The sequence below is a fragment of the Dama dama genome, chromosome 2 (genome assembly GCF_033118175.1).
Source record: "Dama dama isolate Ldn47 chromosome 2, ASM3311817v1, whole genome shotgun sequence".
Taxonomy (NCBI): domain Eukaryota; kingdom Metazoa; phylum Chordata; class Mammalia; order Artiodactyla; family Cervidae; genus Dama; species Dama dama.
Window position 1 is genome coordinate 6,818,872 of NC_083682.1, and position 20,458 is coordinate 6,839,329.

The 20,458-nt window shown below is 49.3% G+C and overlaps 1 protein-coding gene across 1 annotated transcript; it reads left to right on the plus strand.

Annotated features, from left to right (window-relative positions):
* Positions 1–10,779: 10,779 nt before the first annotated feature.
* CATSPER1 (cation channel sperm associated 1) lies at positions 10,780–19,782 on the plus strand. Its single transcript, XM_061158670.1, has 12 exons — positions 10,780–11,275; positions 12,163–12,375; positions 13,123–13,236; positions 13,414–13,570; positions 13,822–13,913; positions 14,057–14,200; positions 14,370–14,433; positions 14,591–14,663; positions 14,803–14,860; positions 16,561–16,636; positions 19,412–19,526; positions 19,685–19,782. Exons 1-12 carry the CDS (start codon positions 10,780–10,782, stop codon positions 19,709–19,711), a joined length of 1,629 nt encoding a protein of 542 aa, XP_061014653.1. The 3' UTR covers positions 19,712–19,782.
* The last annotated feature ends 676 nt before the right edge of the window (positions 19,783–20,458 follow it).

Consider the following 20,458-nt stretch of genomic DNA (forward strand, 5'->3'; position numbering starts at 1 on the left):
GAGCATGAGATGATCAGATGGCATCACCAACTCAATGTACATGAGTTTGAGTAAGCTCCAGAAGTTGGTGATGGACAGAGAGGCCTGGTGTCCATGGGGTTGCAGAGTCAGACATGACTAAGCGACGGAACTGAACTGAACTGAACCTATTTTTTACCTACAAGAGTCATAGAGATCAAAATTTTGATAACTTGGGTTCAATCCATGGTTGGGAAACTAAGATCCCACAAGCCACATGGTGCGCCCCAAAAGAAAGAATCCACCTGCCAATGCAGGGGACATGGGTTCAATCCCCAATCCAGAAAGATCCCACATCCTGAGGGGCAATGAAGCCGGTGAGCCACAACGACTGAGCCCTTGTGCTCCAACTCCCGAGGCTCACGTGCCCTAAAGCCTGTGCTCTGTACAAGAGAGGCCACCATAATGAGAAGCTCTGCACTGCACTGCAACTAAAGAGTAGCCCCTGCTCACCACAACTAGAGAAAAGCCCCTGCAGCAGTGAAGACCCAGCACAGCCAAAAACAAACAAACACATAAATAAAAACATTAAGGAAAAATAAGGTTACTGTATCAGCCAGGATTTAATCAGAGAAACAAAATTACTGGGAACGATTATGTGTAGTCAAGATGTATCCTAGGGATAAGACCCTGCGTAATTGTGAGGGCTGATCATAGAAGATTGCTGTTTTTATTTCTGGTGCTGGAGCTCAAAGACAGCAGGCAGACTGTTGGAAAGCATGTGATGTGAGGTGAGGGAAGCAAGAACAAACGGCACCTGTGAGGACTAGCTAGCACCCACAGGATGGACCAGAACCCAATCAGTCTCTCACTGCACCTAAGCCTCTAACTTTAATGAAGCAGACGGTTCACAGGAGAAGCTGGCACTCCATCCGGGAGCTGAACGTGCACCTGGAACAAGAGTAGCAGAAGCAGGAGGAGGCTGTGGACCCAGCTATTGCCTGATGCCAACATGCTGAGCCAGCAAATGAGGGTCACTGTGAGAGAGGTGCCACCACTTCTGGGGCCCCTGCACCAACCTGCCTCATGGAAAAAGGATACAACTCCTGTTTCACTTCTACTTTCCAAATCTTACACAAAATGTCACTTGTGGGCCACATTAACAGAACTATGCAGGGAAGAGAATTCTGGGAAATAGATCCAGCTTAGTTAAAATGACATAGTACAAATTCACTGCAGTTTCAGATGTTAATTTGAAAATTATTACCCGTGGAGACCAATTAGCACCAAAGGGCTTTAGAGATGAAAGGGCACATTCCTGAGGCCCTCAGATTCATGCTGTGGTTGTCCCCCCCGCCCCTCACCCCCCACCCCTGCCGTCCCAGAATTGATTGTGAGATTAGTGCTCAGTAGCTGGCAGACTCCCATTGGTTCCCTGCCACTGCAGTGTGGATGAATATGGCAAAAAGGACCAAGAGGAAAGCCCTGGAATTGTCCCCTCCTCCACCAAGTTGTAAACCAGAAGTGATACCACAACTTTGAAGAAACTGCAGAGATTAGTGCCACCATTAAGGGTTTGAGAGATGCAAGAGTAGTGGTGATTCCAGTCGTATTCCTACCTGTTTGCAGGTGGAAAAAGCAAACTTAGTGATGTGGCAGTGGCAATAACAGCTGCAATTCTATTTTAAACCATAAAGAAGGCTGCGTACCAAAGAACTGATGCTTTCAAACCACTTCAGGTGGTGCTGAAGAAGACTCATGAGAGTCCCTTGGACAGCAAGGAGATCCAACTAGTCAACCCTAAAAGAAATCAACCCTAAATATTCATTGGAAGGACTGATACTGAAGCTCCAATACTTTGGCCACCTGATGTGAAGAGCTGACCCATTGGAAAAGACCCTGATGCTGGGAAAGATTGAGGGCAGGAGGAGAAGGCGATATGATGATTGGATGGCATCACTGAACAATGGACATGAGTGTGAGCAAACTCAGGGAGATAGTGAAGGATAGGGAAGCCTGGCGTGCTGCAGTCCTTGGGGTCACAAAGATTTGCTCACCACTTAGTGACTGAACAACAACAACAAAGTATTTTTTAAATTTATTTATGCATATATTTGGTTGTGTTGGGTCTTAGCCACAGCACACAGAATCTTCAGTCTCTATTGCGGCATGCGATCTTTTAGTTCCAGCATGTGGGATCTAGTTCCCTGACCAGTGATTGAACCCAGGCTCCCTGCATTGGGAGTTCAGAGTCTTCACCAATTGGTCAATTGGCTAAGGGAAATCCCACACCACTGCAATTCTAGATTTGAGATCTTTATGGGAGAAAATAAATAAAAACCCCAGCAGCAACTGCTGGGTGGCTATTGAACTAGTAAGTGCTTTCTCTTGCTTTCCCATGAGTATAGGAAATGACAGCTTGCTTTTACCTAGCAAGGATAACAGTATACCTTTACTGTCTTGTCCTTAGGTTATTGCCATTCTCCTGCAAACTGCTAGGTCCAAAGGGACTCTGATAGTCTTGCCAGCACAGAGAACACACTCAATTGATGCCATTATGCTAACTGGACACTATGCGCAGGAAACAACAATCCCCTTAGGTGCCCTAGACATGTGTGTGCCAGAAAGTTGGAGACGAAAATTCGAGGGCCTGCCACATCAGGAAAGTTTCCAGCAGTCCAGAGGTCTGCAGAATGTTGCATATCTCTTCTAATGTGAGAGATGAGTTGCTGTCACTTATATCACATGCCACAAAGAAAGAGGAGTGATGTATGGTGTGCCTTTTGGGTTTTGGAGTCAACACAGATCACAAGCTGTTTTGACTCAATTTCTGGGTAACCTGTAAATAGGACAATGTTCAATCTGGATCTCAAAAAAGCTCTTCAAGTGCAGACTTGGTGCAAGCTGCCTACCACTTGGGCACTATGCCTAGTAGATCCACGTGTCTGACTTAGGTGTCAGCCAAAGACTCCATGTGGCATCTCTGGCAACCCCCAACAGGAGGATCACAGCTAAGACCTCTGGAATTTTGGTCATGCTATCTCTGCTGACAACTATTCTATCTCTTCAAAAGCAGTTTCTGGCTTGCTACTGGGCCTTAATGAAGACTGAATTCCTGATTTATGGAACACCATGTGATTATCAGACCCAAGTGTTCATCATAAACTGGGTGTTATCTGACCTACAGAATCATGAAACTGTATTTTCACGGTGGCATCTCATTAGAAACTGAAGTGATAGAGGGTCTTCCCTCGTGGTCCAGTGGTTAAGAATCTGCCTTGTAGTACAGGGGATGTGGATTCGATCCCTGGTTGGGGAATGAAGATCCCACAAGCCTCAGAGCAACCAAGCCTACATACCACAACTACTGAGCCCACACACCACAACTTGAGAGTCCATGTGTCAGAACGAAAGATCCCCCGTGATGCAATGAAGATCCCGTGTACTGCAACTGAGGCCTGAGGCAGTCAAATAAATAAAAGAAATTGAAGTGATATATATGATAGTGGGCCCAAACTGATCCAGAAGGCACACATAAATTACACGAGCAGGTGGTTCAGATTCACATGGCATCAGTTTCTACGGCTTCACCTCAGTTTATACTCAAAGGCTCCAAGGGGAGGAGGAGAAAGGACAGGCCTGACTTCTGGAAGGCTTTGTACAAGTAAGCCAGTGACAGCCAGAAGTGGACGTCTTGCTCAGGACAGCCCAATTCAGAGCTGGCCCTGAAAAACGGTGATAAAGAAAAATGGTCCCTGTGGGCAGAGCTTTGGGCAATACACATGTTATCCATTTGTGTGGAAGAAAGGAGAGGCCAAGGTGCCACTTTGTATAGACTCTTGAGCAATATCTGCTGGGCTGGCCCTTCCCAAAGACTTGAAAAGAACACATCTGGGAAATTGATGACATGATGGTCTATGGAAGAGGTCTGTGGACGGATTCTTTCTTTCTTCTTCCATAAGACAACAAACTATCTCATGGGGTTTCCTTTTTGTTGGTGTTCTGTTAAATTAATTTTTATTGGAGTATAGTTGCTTTACACATGGATGGCGTCTTAAAACGCTCACAGAATGGGAAGTTATTCGTGTCCCGTGTAAAATGCTGCACAAGGCAAAGAGTGCAGAAGTCCTCACCAGTTGGATACAAAAATCCATCCTATAGATGCGGTCAGCGTCTTACCCCAACCAAATTGGTGGTTCTCAATGGACCCTTCACAAAGTGCAAAGCCACCAGGTTTCTATACGTCTTTATAAGAGGTGTCTGTGTTCTTTGTCCAGGTTTCCACACAGTTTATTTTAATTAAAAAATTTATTGTGGCAAAATATTTATTAACATAAAGTTTGCCATTTTAACCTTTTTTTTAAAAAAGTTTATTTATTTACTTACTCTATGGCTGTACTGTGTCCTCATTGCTGGGAGAGGGCTTTCTCCGGTTGTGGCAAGTCAAGTGGAGCCTACTCTTTGTTGCGGTGCTCAGGCTTCTCACTGCGGTGGCTCCTCTTGTTGCAGAGCACGAGCTCTAGGGCACAGGAGCTGGTAGTTTCGGCATATGGGCTCAGTAGCTGTGGTGCTCGGGCTTAGTTGCCCCAAGGCATGTGAGATCTTAGTTCCTGGAGCAGGGATTCAGTCTGTGTACCCTGCATGGGCAGGCAGACTCTCAACCACTGGACCACCAGTGGTTGTCCCACTCTAACCATTTTTCAAGTGTGCCATTCAAGTGCAGTGAGTATATTCACAACGTTGAATAACGGATCAGCACGGTCCATCTCCAGAAGTTCTCATCATCCCAACAGAAATTCTGCATCGTTAAACATTCACTTTTCATCATCCTCTGCCCACAGCCTCTGGTAACCACTATTTAACCTTCTGTGTCTACAAATGTGCCTATTCTGGGTAACTCATAAAAGTGGAGCATATGATATTTGTTCTTTTGTGTCTGACTTATTTCACTTAGTGTAGTGTTTTTGAGGTTCAAAATTCTCCAAGCCAGGCTTCAGCAATATGTGAACTGTGAACTTCCAGATGTTCAAGCTTGTTTTAGAAAAGGCAGAGGAACCAGAGATCAAATTGCCAACATCCGCTGGATCATTGAAAAAGCAAGAGAGTTCCAGAAAAACATATATTTCTGCTTTATTGACTATGCCAAAGCCTTTGACTTTGTGGATCACAATAAACTGTGGAAAATTCTGAAAGATATGGGAATGCCAGACCACCTGACCTGCCTCTTGAGAAATCTGTATGCAGGTCAGGAAGCAACAGTTATGACTGGACATGGAACAACAGACTGGTTCCAAACAGGGAAAGGAGTACGTAAAGGCTATATATTGTCACCCTGCTTATTTAACTTCTATGCAGAGTACATCATGAGAAATGCTGGGCTGGAGGAAGCACAAGCTGGAATCAAGATTGCCAGGAGAAATATCAATAACCTCAGATATGCAGATGACACCACCCTTATGGCAAAAAGTGAAGAAGAACTAAAGAGCCTCTTGATGAAAGAGGAGAGTGAAAAAGCTGGCTTAAAACTCAACATTCAAAAAACTAAGATCATGCCATCTGGACCCATCACTTCATGGCAAATGGATGGGGAAACAATGCAAACAGTAACAGACTTTATTTTGGGGGGCTCCAAAATCACTGCAGATGGTGACTGCAGCCATGAAATTAAAAGACGCTTGCTCCTTGGAAGAAACATTATGACCAACCTAGACAGCATATTAAAAAGCCTTTTAATATGGCTTTAATATGCCAACAAAGGTCCGTCTAGTCAAGGCTATGGTTTTTCCAGTAACCACGTATGGATGTGAGAGTTGGACTATAAAGAAAGCTCAGTGCCGAAGAATTGATGCTTTTGAACTGTGGTGTTGGAGAAGACTCTTGAGAGTCCCTTGGACTAAAAGGAGATCCAACCAGTCCATCCTAAAGGAGATCAGTCCTGGGTGTTCATTGGAAGGACTGATATTGAAGCTGAAACTCCAATACTTTGGCCACCTGATGCAAAGAGCTGACTCATTTGAAAAGACCCTGATGTTGGGAAAGATTGAGGGCAGGAGGAGAAGGGGATGACAGAGGACAAGATGGTTGGATGGCATCACCAACTCAGTGGACGTGGGTTTGGGTGGACTCCGGGAGTTGGCGATGGACAGAGAGGCCTGGCGTGCTACGATTCATGGGGTCGCAAAGAGTCGGACACGACTGAGCGACTGAACTGAACTGAACTATGTTGTAGTATGTTGTCAGAATTTCCTGTCTTTTAAGGCTGAATAATATTCCATTGTATCTATGAGCCACATTTTATCTCTTTATCTGTCCAAGGTCATTTAGGTTGCTTCCACCTCTTGGCTGTTGTGAATAATGCCTCCACAAACAGGTGTACAGATATCGGTTTGAGCCTCTGCCTTGCATGTTTTTGGTGCATAACCAGGTGTGAATTGCTGCATCATGATCACAGCATAATTTAAACACTCTCAAGTAAACTAGTTTTGGTTTCACCAGGCTAACATTTTGCACCATCGTTCTTTTTTTCATCTCCAACAGTTTTTGACACCAGCACCTTCCTGGATGGAAAGTAATGTGCGTGGCAACATCAAGTTGTTGTTGTTGTTGTTGTTGTTTTTGCTGGGTTTTGATTGGTTTTGGTTTTTCATATGAGCAGTGAAAACTCTCACAGAGCCAACTTTTAAAAAATCTATTTATTTTTGGTTGCCCTGGGTCTTCATTGCTGCACACAGGCTTTCTCTAGTCGTGGCAAGAGAAGGCTACTCTTTGTTGCAGTGCAAGGAGTTCTCACTGCAGTGGCTTCTCTGTTTCAGAGGACGGGCTGTAGGGCACGGAGGCTCAGCAGTTGCGGCGCTCGGGCTTAGGTGCTCCATGGCATGTGGGAGCTTCCGACCTGGGACTGAACCAGTGTCTGCTGTATTGCAAGGTGCACCCTTAACCACGGGGCCACCAAGGAACTCCTGGACCATGTTGATGGAAATACCATCAGTTCAAATGCCTAGACCAGGAGGTTGGGGAGAGGATGAATTGGCAGACTGGGACTGACATGTACACACTCCTACATAAAATACAGAGGACTAATAAGGACCTATTGTACAGCACATGGAGCCCTATTCAAAACTCTGTAGTGACCCACATGAGAAGGATTTGAAAAAGAGTGGATATATGCTTATATATATAACAGATCCAGTTTGCAGCAGAAACTAACACAACATTGTAAATCAGCTAGACTCCAAAAAAAAGTTTTTTAAATGCCAAAACAGTTCTTCTAAGACAGACCTTTTGAGTCCAGATATGAGTAAAACATTAACCATATCTTGGCTGGTTGTTTGTAAAAGCTGCAGCAGAAAAAAATGTTTTTCTTGATTATCAGCATCATTTACAAATCTTACAAGTGGGATAATGGCATTTGTCAGTGAAATCTGTTGACTCATCAGCCTGGATAAAGAATCTGTTGTTTTTTCAGTTAATTACCAAGAAAAAAAAAAGTCTTCAGCATCATGTGACATCAGTATGTCTCGTTGTTGCTCCCTCTGAGAGTAGAATCTTTCCATTCTTTTGTTGAGCATCTTGTGCTAACATTTCACTCATATAATTTTACACATTAGGATTATTAGGTTCCTTTTTTCTGAACAATAGGTCTGTTACAAATAACTTGTTCTTTGAGGCTTTTTAATATAACAAATGTGGCTTATAAAAGCCTTGATCTGTTTGCTTTGTGATACCATAGATTAAAACTAGCTATTTATTATCAAATGGCTGTAATTTATAGTTAAGTTCTTTTCAATTTTGCTAAAGCCAGGGTTACATTTGTAAATTGTAATTTTTCATCACTAAGCCTGCCAGATTTGTCCACAGTCCTAAGCTCCTCCTCTTTCACTTCACACTTCATAATAAAACATCACCACGTTGAATCACTAGACGCGTTTGTAAAACACAAATGCTAATAAGATATACAATGAAAGGGCATCATAATAACTAAACAGGAAACTCGCAAAAAATATTAAATCATTCTGAAATTCACTTCTAACCTACATAATTCATGTTTTACATTGTTTGTATCAACAGCAACGTGGCAGGGAGGTCGTTGTGTGTGCTAAGTCTCTCAGTTGGATCCAAATCTTTGCAACCCCATGGACTGTAGCCCACCAGTTTCCTTTGTCCATGGGGGTTTTCCAGGCAAGAATACTGGAGTGGGTTGCCACGCACTCCTCCAGGGGATCTTCCCAACCCAGGGATCTAACCAGCTCTCCCGCATTGCAGGCGGATTTTTTACGTCTGAACTACCAGGGAAGCCCAAGAATACTGGAGTGGGTAGGAACGCCACGAAGTCATGAAAAATATATTTCTTCAGAAAAAAATTGCCTCTGATTTTTTTTTTTTTTTTTTGAAACTGGAATGCCTGGCTTGCGGGATCTAGGTTCCCTGGCCAGGGATTGAAGCAGCTCCAGGTGCAGTGGAAGCGCAGAGTCCTAACCACTGGCTCACCCTCCTCTCATTCTCTACCACATCAGAAAGTGTGTTTGCGCCCCTAAGTCAGTCACCCGTGCGTAAGGGGGAGGTAACCCAGATGACAAGGGTGAGGTCATCCATCTGTACCTCCTCCTCCTCTCCAGGCAACAGCATGTTCACATGTGATGGACAGACTTCTTGATCTCATGCTGAAAACTGAGCAAGGCCCCACCCACTGAGCACTGCAGCCGGGGCTGAACCACCCCTCACAAGTGAGTTCCGAGGCTGCTCCATTGGGGTCCATCCCTGAAACCGCTGACATCGCACAGCACACGAGGTTCAAAAATAACGCTGATTTCTCTTTCTCATCACAAGACAGAATCCCTAACCTAGAAACATCTCAAGTAAATTCTGTGGTTCTGCAGAACTCACAAATCTCTGCCTTGGACTATCACTCCTGTTTGCTGGTTAATCCACACTCCAGCCCAAAAGAAGCGTGGAAATGCACACACCCACGTCCAGGGCCTTAAGCTGAAGACCCGGGAGTTGTTGCACTGCTTCCGCTCTCACTCTTTGGCCACGCCTAGATGAAGGCACACTGGGAAATATCGTCTCTATCTGGGAGAACGTACCAGGAGGAAGAGGAGAAGGGAACTGTGGAATAACTGTCCTATTAAAAATTCTTTCCTTGTCTGCTGCTGGCAACAGACACTGAGCCCCTTGAGGGCCATATCTCTTTCATCACTGGGAACCTGGTACCCAATGGCACTATGAATTTAGCCATGACCAAGCACTGAGGAAACAGCTGTAGTCAAAGTGGGAACCTGAAAGTTCCAGAAGAACTGCACTGGTCACAAATGAATTCTGGTGGATTTCAGCAGGAAGACAGGACAGCATGGTGGAAAGCTTGGAATGAGTGCTGACTTTATAAGTTCTTATTTATTGAGCAGTTTATTCATACTCTTTGAGCCACATTTCCAAATTGGGATAAAACAAAATGGGGATAATACTATCCATCCTGTGGAGTTATTGTGAGGATTATATTTAAAGCATAAAGCTGGTCTCCAATAAATATTGGCTGTTAGTTTAATTTTAGTAATAACCCAAGAGGGAGGCTTCCATTACTGTCAACCATCAAGACAAGGATGACAATGCTAATTACCATTTGTTGTGCTATTACTATAAGCTTTATATTTTAACTTTTCTGTCCCCTATGAGGTAGCTGTTATTATCCCCATTTTATAGAAGAACAAACTGAAGCAAAGGAAGATTAAGCAACTAGACCAAGGTCACATACCTGTTTACAGTGGAAGTGGGCAGTTTGAACCTCAGAGCCAGTTGGTATCTAGGTACAACTGAGAACTGGACCATCTGGCTTCTTAAAGTTTTTTTTTCCAGTAACAGAGGTAAAGCAACTGCTGGGCCTCTGATGTCACCCCGAAATTCTTTGTCCAGCTTTGCCATTGACCTACTGGGTCACCTTGGGCCAGTCCCTTCCCCTTCTTGACCTCAGTTTCCTCCTTTCACAATGAAGAGTTGGACACAATGATCTTTGAACTGTAGCTTAGGAGGAGGCATTTGGAAATTAGGCCTGAGTAGAGGTCTGCCTGTGACATCATAGAGGGTAGAATTCCATGAGAAGTCAGGCTTTCCTAGAAGCCCCAGTGTGATGGCTTAGGTGATTAGGCGAGACAGGTGATCCAGAAAGGGCTCTTTTGGACCCACGTGTTAAGCTTTCCTCATTCCAGGGTTCCCAGCATAGTCTCAGATTAACCTTCCATGTCTGCAAAGGCTCAAAATGAGGCAGACACTGATGACTCAGATGTGTTCTCTCACCCTGGCTCATCAACCCCATACCATAGGCCAGGCCGCGGTGGAGTTCACCACCATCACCAAGGTGCATCCCGTCACCATGGTGAGTCCCTCCATCATGGCTTATCCCATCATCGTGGTGGACCTCACCACCCTGATGAATTCCAAGACTTCCATGACAATGTCTTCTCCCGCCATGCCCACCACTCCTATCACTCCCCCAGTCATGGTGAGTCCCACCATCATGGTGGAGACCACTGTTCCACATCCCTTCCCCAGGATCCTTCCCGTGACACTCTCATCTCCCACCAGTCCTACGGTGAGGACCACTTTGACCATGAGCACCGCCATGGCAGGAGACACCATGGGAGGTCCCGCCAACACAGGGAGCCCAACCACCATGGTGGGTTTCATCACCACACTGAGGTTCCCAACTATAGTGGGCTCCATCGCCAAAGTGAGGCTTACCACCATAAAGACTCCACCCAATCTAGTAACCACTCCCACCTCAGTGAGGCCCATCGTCATGGTGGGCACCACCACAGAAGGCCTACCTCCATGATGTCCCACCACCGTGGCCCACCTCACCACGGCGAACACCACCACGGCGAACACCACCACAGTGAACACCACCACAGTGAACACCACCACGGCGAACACCACCACGGTGAACACCACCACGGCGAACACCACCACGGCGAACACCACCACGGTGAGCACCACCATGGCGAGCACCAGCACGGCGTACATCCTCATGATTACCCCCACCGAGATCACCACCGTGGGGAGTACCGTCATGGAAGCTCCCAACTCTTTGGCTCATACACGCCCCACACCGTGACCTTGGGCTCCCTCGGCTCTGCCTGTTCTCGTCCAGCAGTCTTCCAACCCAGCAAGCCAGACCGAAAGACCTCAGCCTTCAGCTTGGCTCATTCCCTTAGTACAGTGAACTCGCACCCCTCCGAGACCTCCAACAAAGTCTATCCTCAGGACTCCTCCTCTAAGACCTCGGAAAGCTGCCCTGAAGAAGACGAGCACGTTCAGAAGCGCAAAGGTGCGTCTTGAGCTCACCCCTTACCCCCAGCTCCAGCGGCCTGGCCCAGGTTCCAGACCTGAGCCAGGCCTGGCACGTCCTTCACAAGGCTCGCTCTCGCCTGCAGGTGTAGTCCATTGGCTCTTAACGTGCCTGACCATTCATCCTCCAGTTTTTTATTCCTGGAATTAGGCACCTCTTCAGACATCAATTGTTGGTTCATTCAGTCACTGTCCTTCATTCTCATGTTCACTTCTCAAACGTTTCCTATTATCAATGTGAAAGCTGGTGTAGGTCACTTATACAACCAAACCCAGACTGCCCAGTGAAGGGGTCCATTGTCTGTATCAGAACATTTACCATTGTGGATTCTGTTTGTCCACATTTCCCCCACTAAACTGTGACCTTGTTGAGGACAGAGGGAGGAACCAGTGCCTGAACAAGGGCCTGGTTGGAGGGCAGGGAGGACCTTGCCTGCTAACATATAATCCCCCCAGATTGTTCCCTAGTAGTTCAGTAGACACTGCATTAGCTTCTTGAACAAGAAGCAAGGGATGTGTGTCTAACTGTGGAAGATAAGGCAGTCAAGAGGGGGAAGATATGTCAGAAGCATCTTGTAGGGAGAGGACGAGGTTACCAAGAGGATGGGGTGGCGAGGAAGACTGGGTCTTCCATGTGTAAGCTGCCATGTGAGTAAAAAGCGTGGAGTGTAAGAGCCCGAGCCCCTGAAATATGCTCAAATCCCAAGCAGGCTGGCACCTGCAAGGAAGGGTCAAGCCTTGGCTTCTATACCAGCGCAGGATGAGCATGCCAGCCCCTGAGTGAGCCCATGGCAGGCAGGCCTGGGAGGGTGCCCAGGTCCCTGGGTCCCTTGCCCTCAAGAACTTGCCTTTCTGGCCCCCTTACAGTTGGCCGAGCCCCACGGGCCCACAAGAAGGTGCACTCTTCGGACTTCTTGTATTGGTTGTGGGAAAAATTAAGCCATCTTATTTGGGGCCTTCGGAGAATGCTTAGGAAACTGGTTGACTCCCTGGCCCTTGAAACCTTCATCATCTTCATCGTCTGCCTCAACACCATCATGCTTGTGGCTCAGACCTTCGCTGAAGTCGAGATCCGGGGCGGTAAGAGCTAGGGAGCCCTGTTCACGTAAAGAAGGCCATTGATGTTGTTCTGGGCCTCCTGTGAGCCTGACCAAGTTCCGGGTGATTTAAACAACTTAGCGCATTTGATCCTCACCCTGAGAGGTGAGCGACATTGCCCAGCAGTTAGAGTGAGGCTCAGAGAGTTTTGCTGAAGTCAACCAGACCGCCAGAGACAGGAGGGTCTTCTAAGCTTGAGTGTATGCTGTTTATGACTACAGCCACCAGGGGGCGCATCAGCTCTAAGTATGTTGATTTGCGCAGGAAGGATGCCCAGAACCCACACCTGCTGGACGGATCAGGAGGCCCTGGAGGCCAGGAGACCCTGGAGGGAGGAGGTTGGGAAACCTGGGAAGACCGTCCCTAAGACTCCAGGGAGCAGAGCGAAGGAAAGGACCTGCCACAGGACCCATAAACAAAGGAGAAAAAAGAGTGGGCTGATGTTTCTTGCAAGCGGTTTAAGGCTCCCTTGGAAGCCCTTTACTATGTGAAATGCATTTAATTCTCATGAAAATTCTATCAGGCAGAGTGTTATTATCACCATTTCATAGACGAGGAAAGTGAGGCAGAGAGCTGTTGAGACACACAGCCATTGGACAGAGCCAGCTTCTCCCTAAATGGCTGCTTGCAAGTGAGGTTCCAGTGAGGAGGAGGAGGCAAGGGTTGCTGGGGGCAAGGGTGGGCCTAAGCGAGGGCTCCTTCCTCCCTCCCCACCCCGTGTCCTCACAGAGTGGTACTTCACGGCCTTGGACTACATCTTCCTCTCCATCTACGTGGTGGAAGCTGTGCTCAAAATCATTGCTCTCGGCCTCGCGTATTTTTTGGACCCCTGGAACAACCTGGGTGGGTAGAGTTGGGGCCTGGGTGTGTGTGTGTGTGTGTGTGTGTGTGTGTGTAGTGGGAGCCCCTGAACTGCCCAGAGGTGACAGAAGCAGGGGGTGTTAGTGCTGGGAGGGCTGTGGGTCTGGGCACGGGGCCTGGGCAGCAGTCCGTGACATCCGGGCATCCCTGTGTCTGCAGATTTCTTCATCATGGTAATGGGTGTGGTGGACTTCACGCTCATACAGGTCAACTCTTCCTCCACGCGTGCGATCCACAACCAAAGCGTCTTCCGCATCTTCAAGGTGTTTAAGACCCTGCGAGCCCTGCGCGCGATCCGAGTCCTTCGGAGGCTCAGGTCAGCAGGACCACAGCTGCCCACGACAAAGCTGTAGGTTTCCAGAATGCTTTTCTGATGAGTCTCCTGCCTTTCACTAGGCTCAATCTCTTTATTTTCCAGAGAGGGGCTGGGACCTTCTGCAAAGTAACTAGCAAACCAGGGACCTACCACCTCAGTCATCAGCAGTCTGAAATGTGTCATCATCATCGGTTTCTGGGCACAGACGCCCACCCCACTGACAGAGCCTCTCTCTAAACCTCTGCCCACAGATTCCTGACCAACCTCCAGGAAGTGACCGGAACCCTGGCCCGGTCCCTGCCGTCCATCACTGCCATCCTCATCCTCATGTTTACCTGCCTCTGTATCCATGTCGCGGGGCTGGGCGGGAGTGTAAGGTGCTGTCATGGACAGAGTGGTGAGGTGGAATCAGAAGTTGGGGGGCGGTGAGGGGAGAGGAAGAGGGGGAGAGGACCCCGTGAGCCAGATTTGATCCTCAACAGCCAGTCCTGTTCTCTGTGGTGCTCCGGGCACTGTTCCGCCACTCTGATCCCAAACGCTTCCAGAACATCTTCACCACCATCTTCACCCTCTTCACCATGCTCACCCTGGACGACTGGTCCCTCATCTACCTGGACAGCCGGGCCCACGGTAGGGCAGGCCTCAGGCTGGGTGGAGGGCAGGGGCTGTCTAGGTGGGCAGACCCTGAGGGCTCAGTTATCCCATCTGCCAAGTGGGACTTCTGAGCCGTGCTGGCCGGGGTGTGGTGAGGACTGGCAAGGCACTCGAAGCTCAAAGAAGCCCACTCCGTCTCTTCCAGGCGCCTGGTACATCATCCCCATTCTCATGATCTATATCATCATCCAGTACTTCATTTTCCTCAAGTGAGGGCCCGCCCCACTGCACGCCCGCCCCAGCTTCACTTCCCCCAGCCTAACCCCAGGGGCACCCCCTCTGCTCCCCTCTCACTATGGTTTTGCCACCACGAACCCAGAGGAGGGTGCAGCCTCCCCTCCAGCCCCCTCCTGTCTCTCGCCTCAGCCTGGTGATTGCTGTCCTGGTGGATAACTTCCAGATGGCGCTGCTCAAAGGCCTGGAGAAAGTGAAGCAGGAGGTACTGAGGGGATGGGGCGGGTGGACCCATCGGGAAGGCACGGGGAGGGGGGCACAGAAGCTGGAGGGAAGGATGGAGGGTGCTCTGGGACAGGCAGACATGGGACTCTGGCAGAATGGAAGCCTCTTCTTTGCAGAAGGCGGCTGAGCTCCATGAAGAGCTGCTGGATGACTCAGTGACAAAGCTCATGGAAGCAGGTACCAGCACCCCACGTCTTCCCTGACAGATGAAGAGTGCCAGGACCAACTTTACATTTATTTATTTTTGGCCACACTGGGTGGTTTGCGAGATCTGTTTCCTGACCAGGTATCAAACCCAGGTCCCAGGAGTAAAAGTGCCAAGTCCAAACCAATAGACCACCAGGGAATACTCTTGGCCTAGCTTTTAGAGTCTTAGAATCTGAGACTCAGGAGAATTTTCAGAGCTTAGAACTTTGGTCCAAAGAACTCCACGACTATCCACCACACTGAGAGTCAATTCTTGATAGACCCATTTGCAAAACAACTAACTAGCCACATTCAGTTCAGTTCAGTCGCTTAGCCGTGTTCGACTCTTTGCAGCCCCACGGACTGCAGAACGCCAGGCCTCCCTGTCCATCACCAACTCCAAAAGTTTACTGAAACTCATGTCCATCGAGTCAGTGATGCCATCCAACCATCTCATCCTCTGTCGTCCTCTTCTCCTTCTGCCCTCAATCTTCCCCAGCATCAGGGTCTTTTCCAAGGAGTCAGTTCTTTGCATCAGGTGGCCAAAGTATTGGAGTTCCAGCTTCAGCATCAGTCCTTCCAGTGAATATTCAGGATTGATTTCCTTTAGGATGGACTGGTTGGATCTCCTTGCAGTCCAAGGGACTCTCAGGAGTCTTCTCCAGCACCACAGTTCAAGAGCATCAATTCTTCTGTGCTCAGCTTTCTTTATAGTCCAGCTCTTATATCCATACATGATTACTGGAAAAACTATAGCTTTGACTAGATGGACTTTTGTTGGCAAAGTATTGTCTCTGCTTTTTAATATGCTGTCTAGGTTGGTCATATTCTAAGGAGCAAGCGTCTTTTAATTTCATGGCTGTAGTCACCATCTGCAGTGATTTTGGAGCCCCCCCAAATAAAGACTGTCACTATTTCCATTGTTTCCCCATCTGTTTGCCATGAAGTGATGGGTCCAGATTCCATGATCTTAGTTTTTGAATGTTTTGAGTTTTAAGCCAACTTTTTCACTCTCCTCTTTCACTTTCATCAAGAGGCTCTTTAGTTCTTCTTCACTTTCTGCCATAAGTGTGGTGTCATCTGCATATCTGAGGTTATTGATATTTCTCCCAGCAATCTCTGAGATCTAGTCACATTACGATTCACCAAACATTCATTTCTGTTAATAATGTACAAAGTTTATAACAGTTGGTCTTATATGAGATGATTTCAACTGTCCTTGAGGCTTTTGTCAAGGTGTTATACACGCTTGTCCAGAGTCACTCAAAGTGGATTGAGAGTCTGTACATGTTCGTTTAAACACATCTGACTTTCTGGGTGAATAGATTTTGAGCCAATGGCTTTGCCTCCTGCTGAAAGATGTTCAGAGCTTTAGAATCTGAGCTCTGGAATCCCACTCTTAGGACCATCAACACCAAAGGATTAAGGGCCCTCTAGTGTCACTTGGCCCCTCACCTGCCCCCTCCATCTTGGGCACTCAATGCAAAAAAAGCTTAAGACAAAAAGAGGAATTAATTGTCTCAGATTACTTAGCAGCTTGTCTTCAGTTGAAGGCAGGAGGAGAAGGGGACAATTCCCCAACCAGGGATCGAACCTGTGTCCCCTGCATTGGAAGGTGGATTCTTAACCACTGGACAACCGGGGAAGTCGCCAGGCAGCAGCTTGACTTCCCCTTTCTTTCTCTACACCAGAGCCTAAAGAGGTGCTAAGTGAACACACTATACAGAAGCAGCTCATTGAGAAAAAATTTGGAGCCCTGACTGAGAAGTAAGGAGAGGCAAAGGGCGGGGAGGTGTCAGGTCTGAGGGGAGAGGCCTGGGGGCCTGACCGGTGGGCGGCAGGGAAAGGGACTTTGCCTGCCTCTCTGAAAGAGGAGTAGAGCCCTAAGGCTTACGTGGAGCCTTTGGGTGGGCTGTGGAGGCCTTGAGTAGCTTCTGTTCACCCAGAGTCCCCTGGTACCACCAAGAGGATCCTACCACCAGCGCCTGAAGGGCCACGAGAGCCCCCCTGAGGCCAAGGGCCAGGGCAGGGCTGGCGGACAGAGGCTGCGGGAGCAGGGGTTCTGCTCATCTTTTTATCTGAGAATCATGCCTGGTCCTTGCCCTGGGCCGGGTTTTGTAAGGACTTCAGAGGCACAAAGGGGCCCCAGACTGGCACCAACTCATGAGGTGGTGTTGGTTTAGTCGCTCAGTCATGTCCGACTCTTGTGACCCCATGGACTGGGGCCCGTCAGGTTCCTCTGACTGTGGGATTTCCCAGGCAAGAGTGGGTAGCCATTTCCTCCTCCATATACTGGAATGGTCATGTATGGATGTGAGAGTTGGACTATAAAGAAAGCTGGGAGCTGAAGAATTGATGCTTTTGAACTGTGGTGTTGGAGAAGACTCTTGAGAGTCCCTTGGACTGCAAGAAAATCCAACCAGTCCATCCTAAAGGAAATCAGTCCTGAATATTCATTGGAAGGACTGATGTTGAAGCTGAAACTCCAATACTTTGGCCCCCTGATGTGAAGAGCTGACTCCTTGGAAAAGACCCTGATGCTGGGGAAGATTGAGGGCAGGAGAAGAAGGGGATGACAGAGGATAAGATGGTTGGATGGCATCAGCAACTCAATGGACATGAGTTTGAGTAAACCCCAGGAGTTGGTGATGGACAGGGAGGCCTGGTGTGCTGCAGCCCATGGGGTCGCAAAGAGTCAGACACGACTGAGCGACTGAACTGAACTGAACTGATACTGGGGTGGGTAGCCATTTCCGCCTCCAGGGTATCCTCCCGACCCAGGAATTGGACCCACATCTCCTGAGTTGCAGGCAGATTCTTTACCGATTGAGCCACCAAGGACCCTCTCTAAAGAGCTGCCTGGGGCCGCAGAGGACAGGTAGACTTCTGGCTGTAGGAATGAGGTGGGTGGGTCAGGAAACAGCCCAGGAAAGGCTTGGGAGGTAGATGTCAAGTCAACCTGAGGGGCCGGCTGGGCCCAGACAGCTGGGGACTCGTGGCTGTGCTCACGGGAGGGGTCCTTGGCACAGACTCCTGGCTCTTAGGCCTGACTCCCCAGAGATCCTTCTCCCGGAAAGCCAGGCCTGCCCCACCTCATCCAGACTGGCTCCAAACCAGCCTTTCAGGCTCTTCTCTGCTGCCGGCAGAGCTCGGGCCCCAAGCTCTCTGTGATCATGGCTCCCCCTCACCGCCCTGGCCCATCCTGGCTTTATGCACAGCACAGCACACACGTGTCCACCTTCAGGCCTTCGCCCGCCCTGTTCTCTCTGCTGGGACGTTCTCTGGCTGTTCTCTGGCTGCCGACAGCAGGCATAGGTGATCAAGAGCTGGAAGAACTGAGATGCAGTCCTGTTCATTTCACCTCCTGGCTGCTCTCCCAGCTGCCCTCCACCCTCCACATCCCAGCTCCTCAGCACCAGTGTGGACTGGGACTTGACTCCTCTGTGATATTTTCTTTGGGGGTTTCTCAGCCTCCAAACTCTTCCCCACTGGCCCACCTTCGCCTCCACTGAGAGTGGTCTTTGTTTTTGTTATTGTTTTGCCTGTTGGTTTTAATCTTTCTTACTTCTACTTTCTTTTATTTTATTTAGCGATCTTTGTTTAAAAAAAAAAAAAAGTTTTGGCTTTTCCTGCCTTCTCTGAGTTTGCAGCTTTATAAGGGCTCCTGCCTCCCTTTGCTTAAGCTCGGGGCACCTCACTTTGACCTTCCCTGAATGTCTTCATCTTGAATTCATCCATCCTCAGAAAACTCTTTCCTTGAAGCTCGCCTGGTCCTCAGGACACTCCCCACTGTTCACAGATCTGGGCGCGCTGGAACCCTGTCTATGCTTAGCAAACCCTCAAAGTGTCTTTCAAGCTCAGCCCAGTGATGCTTCTTCCAGAAGTCTTTCCTGATCCCCTAGTACCGGATCAGGTTTTCCTCCTCTGGGTCCCTCAGTGCCCTGTGTTTACACTTGTCACCAGTGTAAACACCCTTGGTTTGCCTTCTTGGCTCTGTCACAGACTGAGCTGCTTGATGGCAGGCGCTGTTTCTTTTTTGTTCCTGTGTCCTCCAAGCACCGTGCGGTGTTCACCGATTTCAGTGTTATTTGATGGCTGCATTGATAAGGCAGGCTGGCAGTGAAGGAGTTAATGAATGGGTAGTGGGTGGGGGTGGGGCCAGGGAAAAGCAGGTGGATGGAGAGATAGGTGAGAGAGGGACAGGGTGGGGTGGTCCCATGATGAGTCAATGGATAGATAGCCGGGCAAGTGTGCCAGTAGGTGGCTGAGTGGGTGCATGAGTCAGGGTGGGGTAGGTTGGACGGATGCAGGGGCAGGTAGTTGGGAGGTAAACAATCGTCAGAACTCTCCGAGGTCCAGGCAGATGGTGGGGCTGCAGGGTATATGTGGAAAAGGAGATACACCATGGAGGGCCCACACAGAAAAGGTCTGGTCATGGCTGAAAATGGAGGCATAGGGTGCTATGAGTGCGGGGGTTGAGGGGTGGGGAGGCACTCTGGGGGCTGAGATGGCCTGGCTTTGCCCCCTCTCCACCGCCCTCAGGCAGCTGGAGACCCTGTTCCACTTCCTGCAGCTGGTGGCTGGCGTGGAGCATTACCAGCTGAAATTCCGCTCCCAGGCTGCTGTCATCGATGAGATTGTGGACACCACATTTGAGGTGAACCAGGCAGGACCTGGGAGGAGCCAGGTGGAGAGGGCGGGGCACTGGGAGGCTAGGCTTCGGGTGCTTGTGCCCGGAAGTGGCCCAAAGGAGAGCAGTGTGGGCCTCCTGGAAGCAGAGGCCGGCGCCATCACTTCCCACCCCCTCCCCCGCAGGCTGGAGAAGAGGACTTCAGAAAGTGACCCCCAGAGAGGCAGCCTGGGTCCAGACTTCAGCCTCTGGCTGGCTGTCCACCGACTCCGGCCAAGTCCCCATATCCGCCGGAAGGATCACTGGGCCTGCAGGGGTGGGGGAGGCGGGGAGGGGGTAGGCAGCCAAGAGAGTTTTAAAACCCCAGGTGGCTCTGCGTCTTCACTGGCCCGGCCAAAGCACAAGGGAACCTGTGTGCACGCATACACGTGCACCCTGCATCACGTATACACGGGAGTGTTCTGGGTGACACGCTTGTCCTTGGATCCCTTCCTGCCCCACTGGGGCCTGGCATCCTGTCTGGGCCTGGCAGGGCCTTAATAGCAGCTGGGGGTGGGGTGGGGTGATGTGGAAAGTGGACCAGGCTCAATGATGGACAGAGAGTGGGCAATCACCCTGCTTCAGGGAGGGAGGCCGGTCTGTCCTAGGAGACGGGAGAACAGGTTAGAACAGCCCATGGTTGTCAAGAGCCCGAGGGACCAGGATGCTCCAGGAATGAAGGCTCAGAGCCCAGGAACTCTGGCTTACCGGCACCCTCAGCATCCAGTATCAGGGTGCCAACTCACTGGGGGCAGCCTGAGCCCAGAAGGCAGAGGTCATCACCATACCCTGCCCTGCCTGGGGTCAGGCTAAAGAGCCTCGGGGAGGGAGAGGAGGGAGGCTGCTCAAGTCCTCCAGGTCTCGGGGTGGGGATGGGGAGGGGTGTGTGTGGCGGGGACGAGCCTCTGGTAGTGGAAAGC

Excerpts from the sequence above, each read along its gene's own strand:
- CATSPER1 (XM_061158670.1), top strand. The coding sequence starts at position 10,780 with ATGATGTCCCACCACCGTGGCCCACCTCACCACGGCGAACACCACCAC. Across the intron at positions 14,861-16,560 it reads GACAAAGCTCATGGAAGCAG|AGCCTAAAGAGGTGCTAAGT; the intron begins GTACCAGCACCC and ends TCTCTACACCAG. Across the intron at positions 16,637-19,411 it reads TTTGGAGCCCTGACTGAGAA|GCAGCTGGAGACCCTGTTCC; the intron begins GTAAGGAGAGGC and ends CACCGCCCTCAG.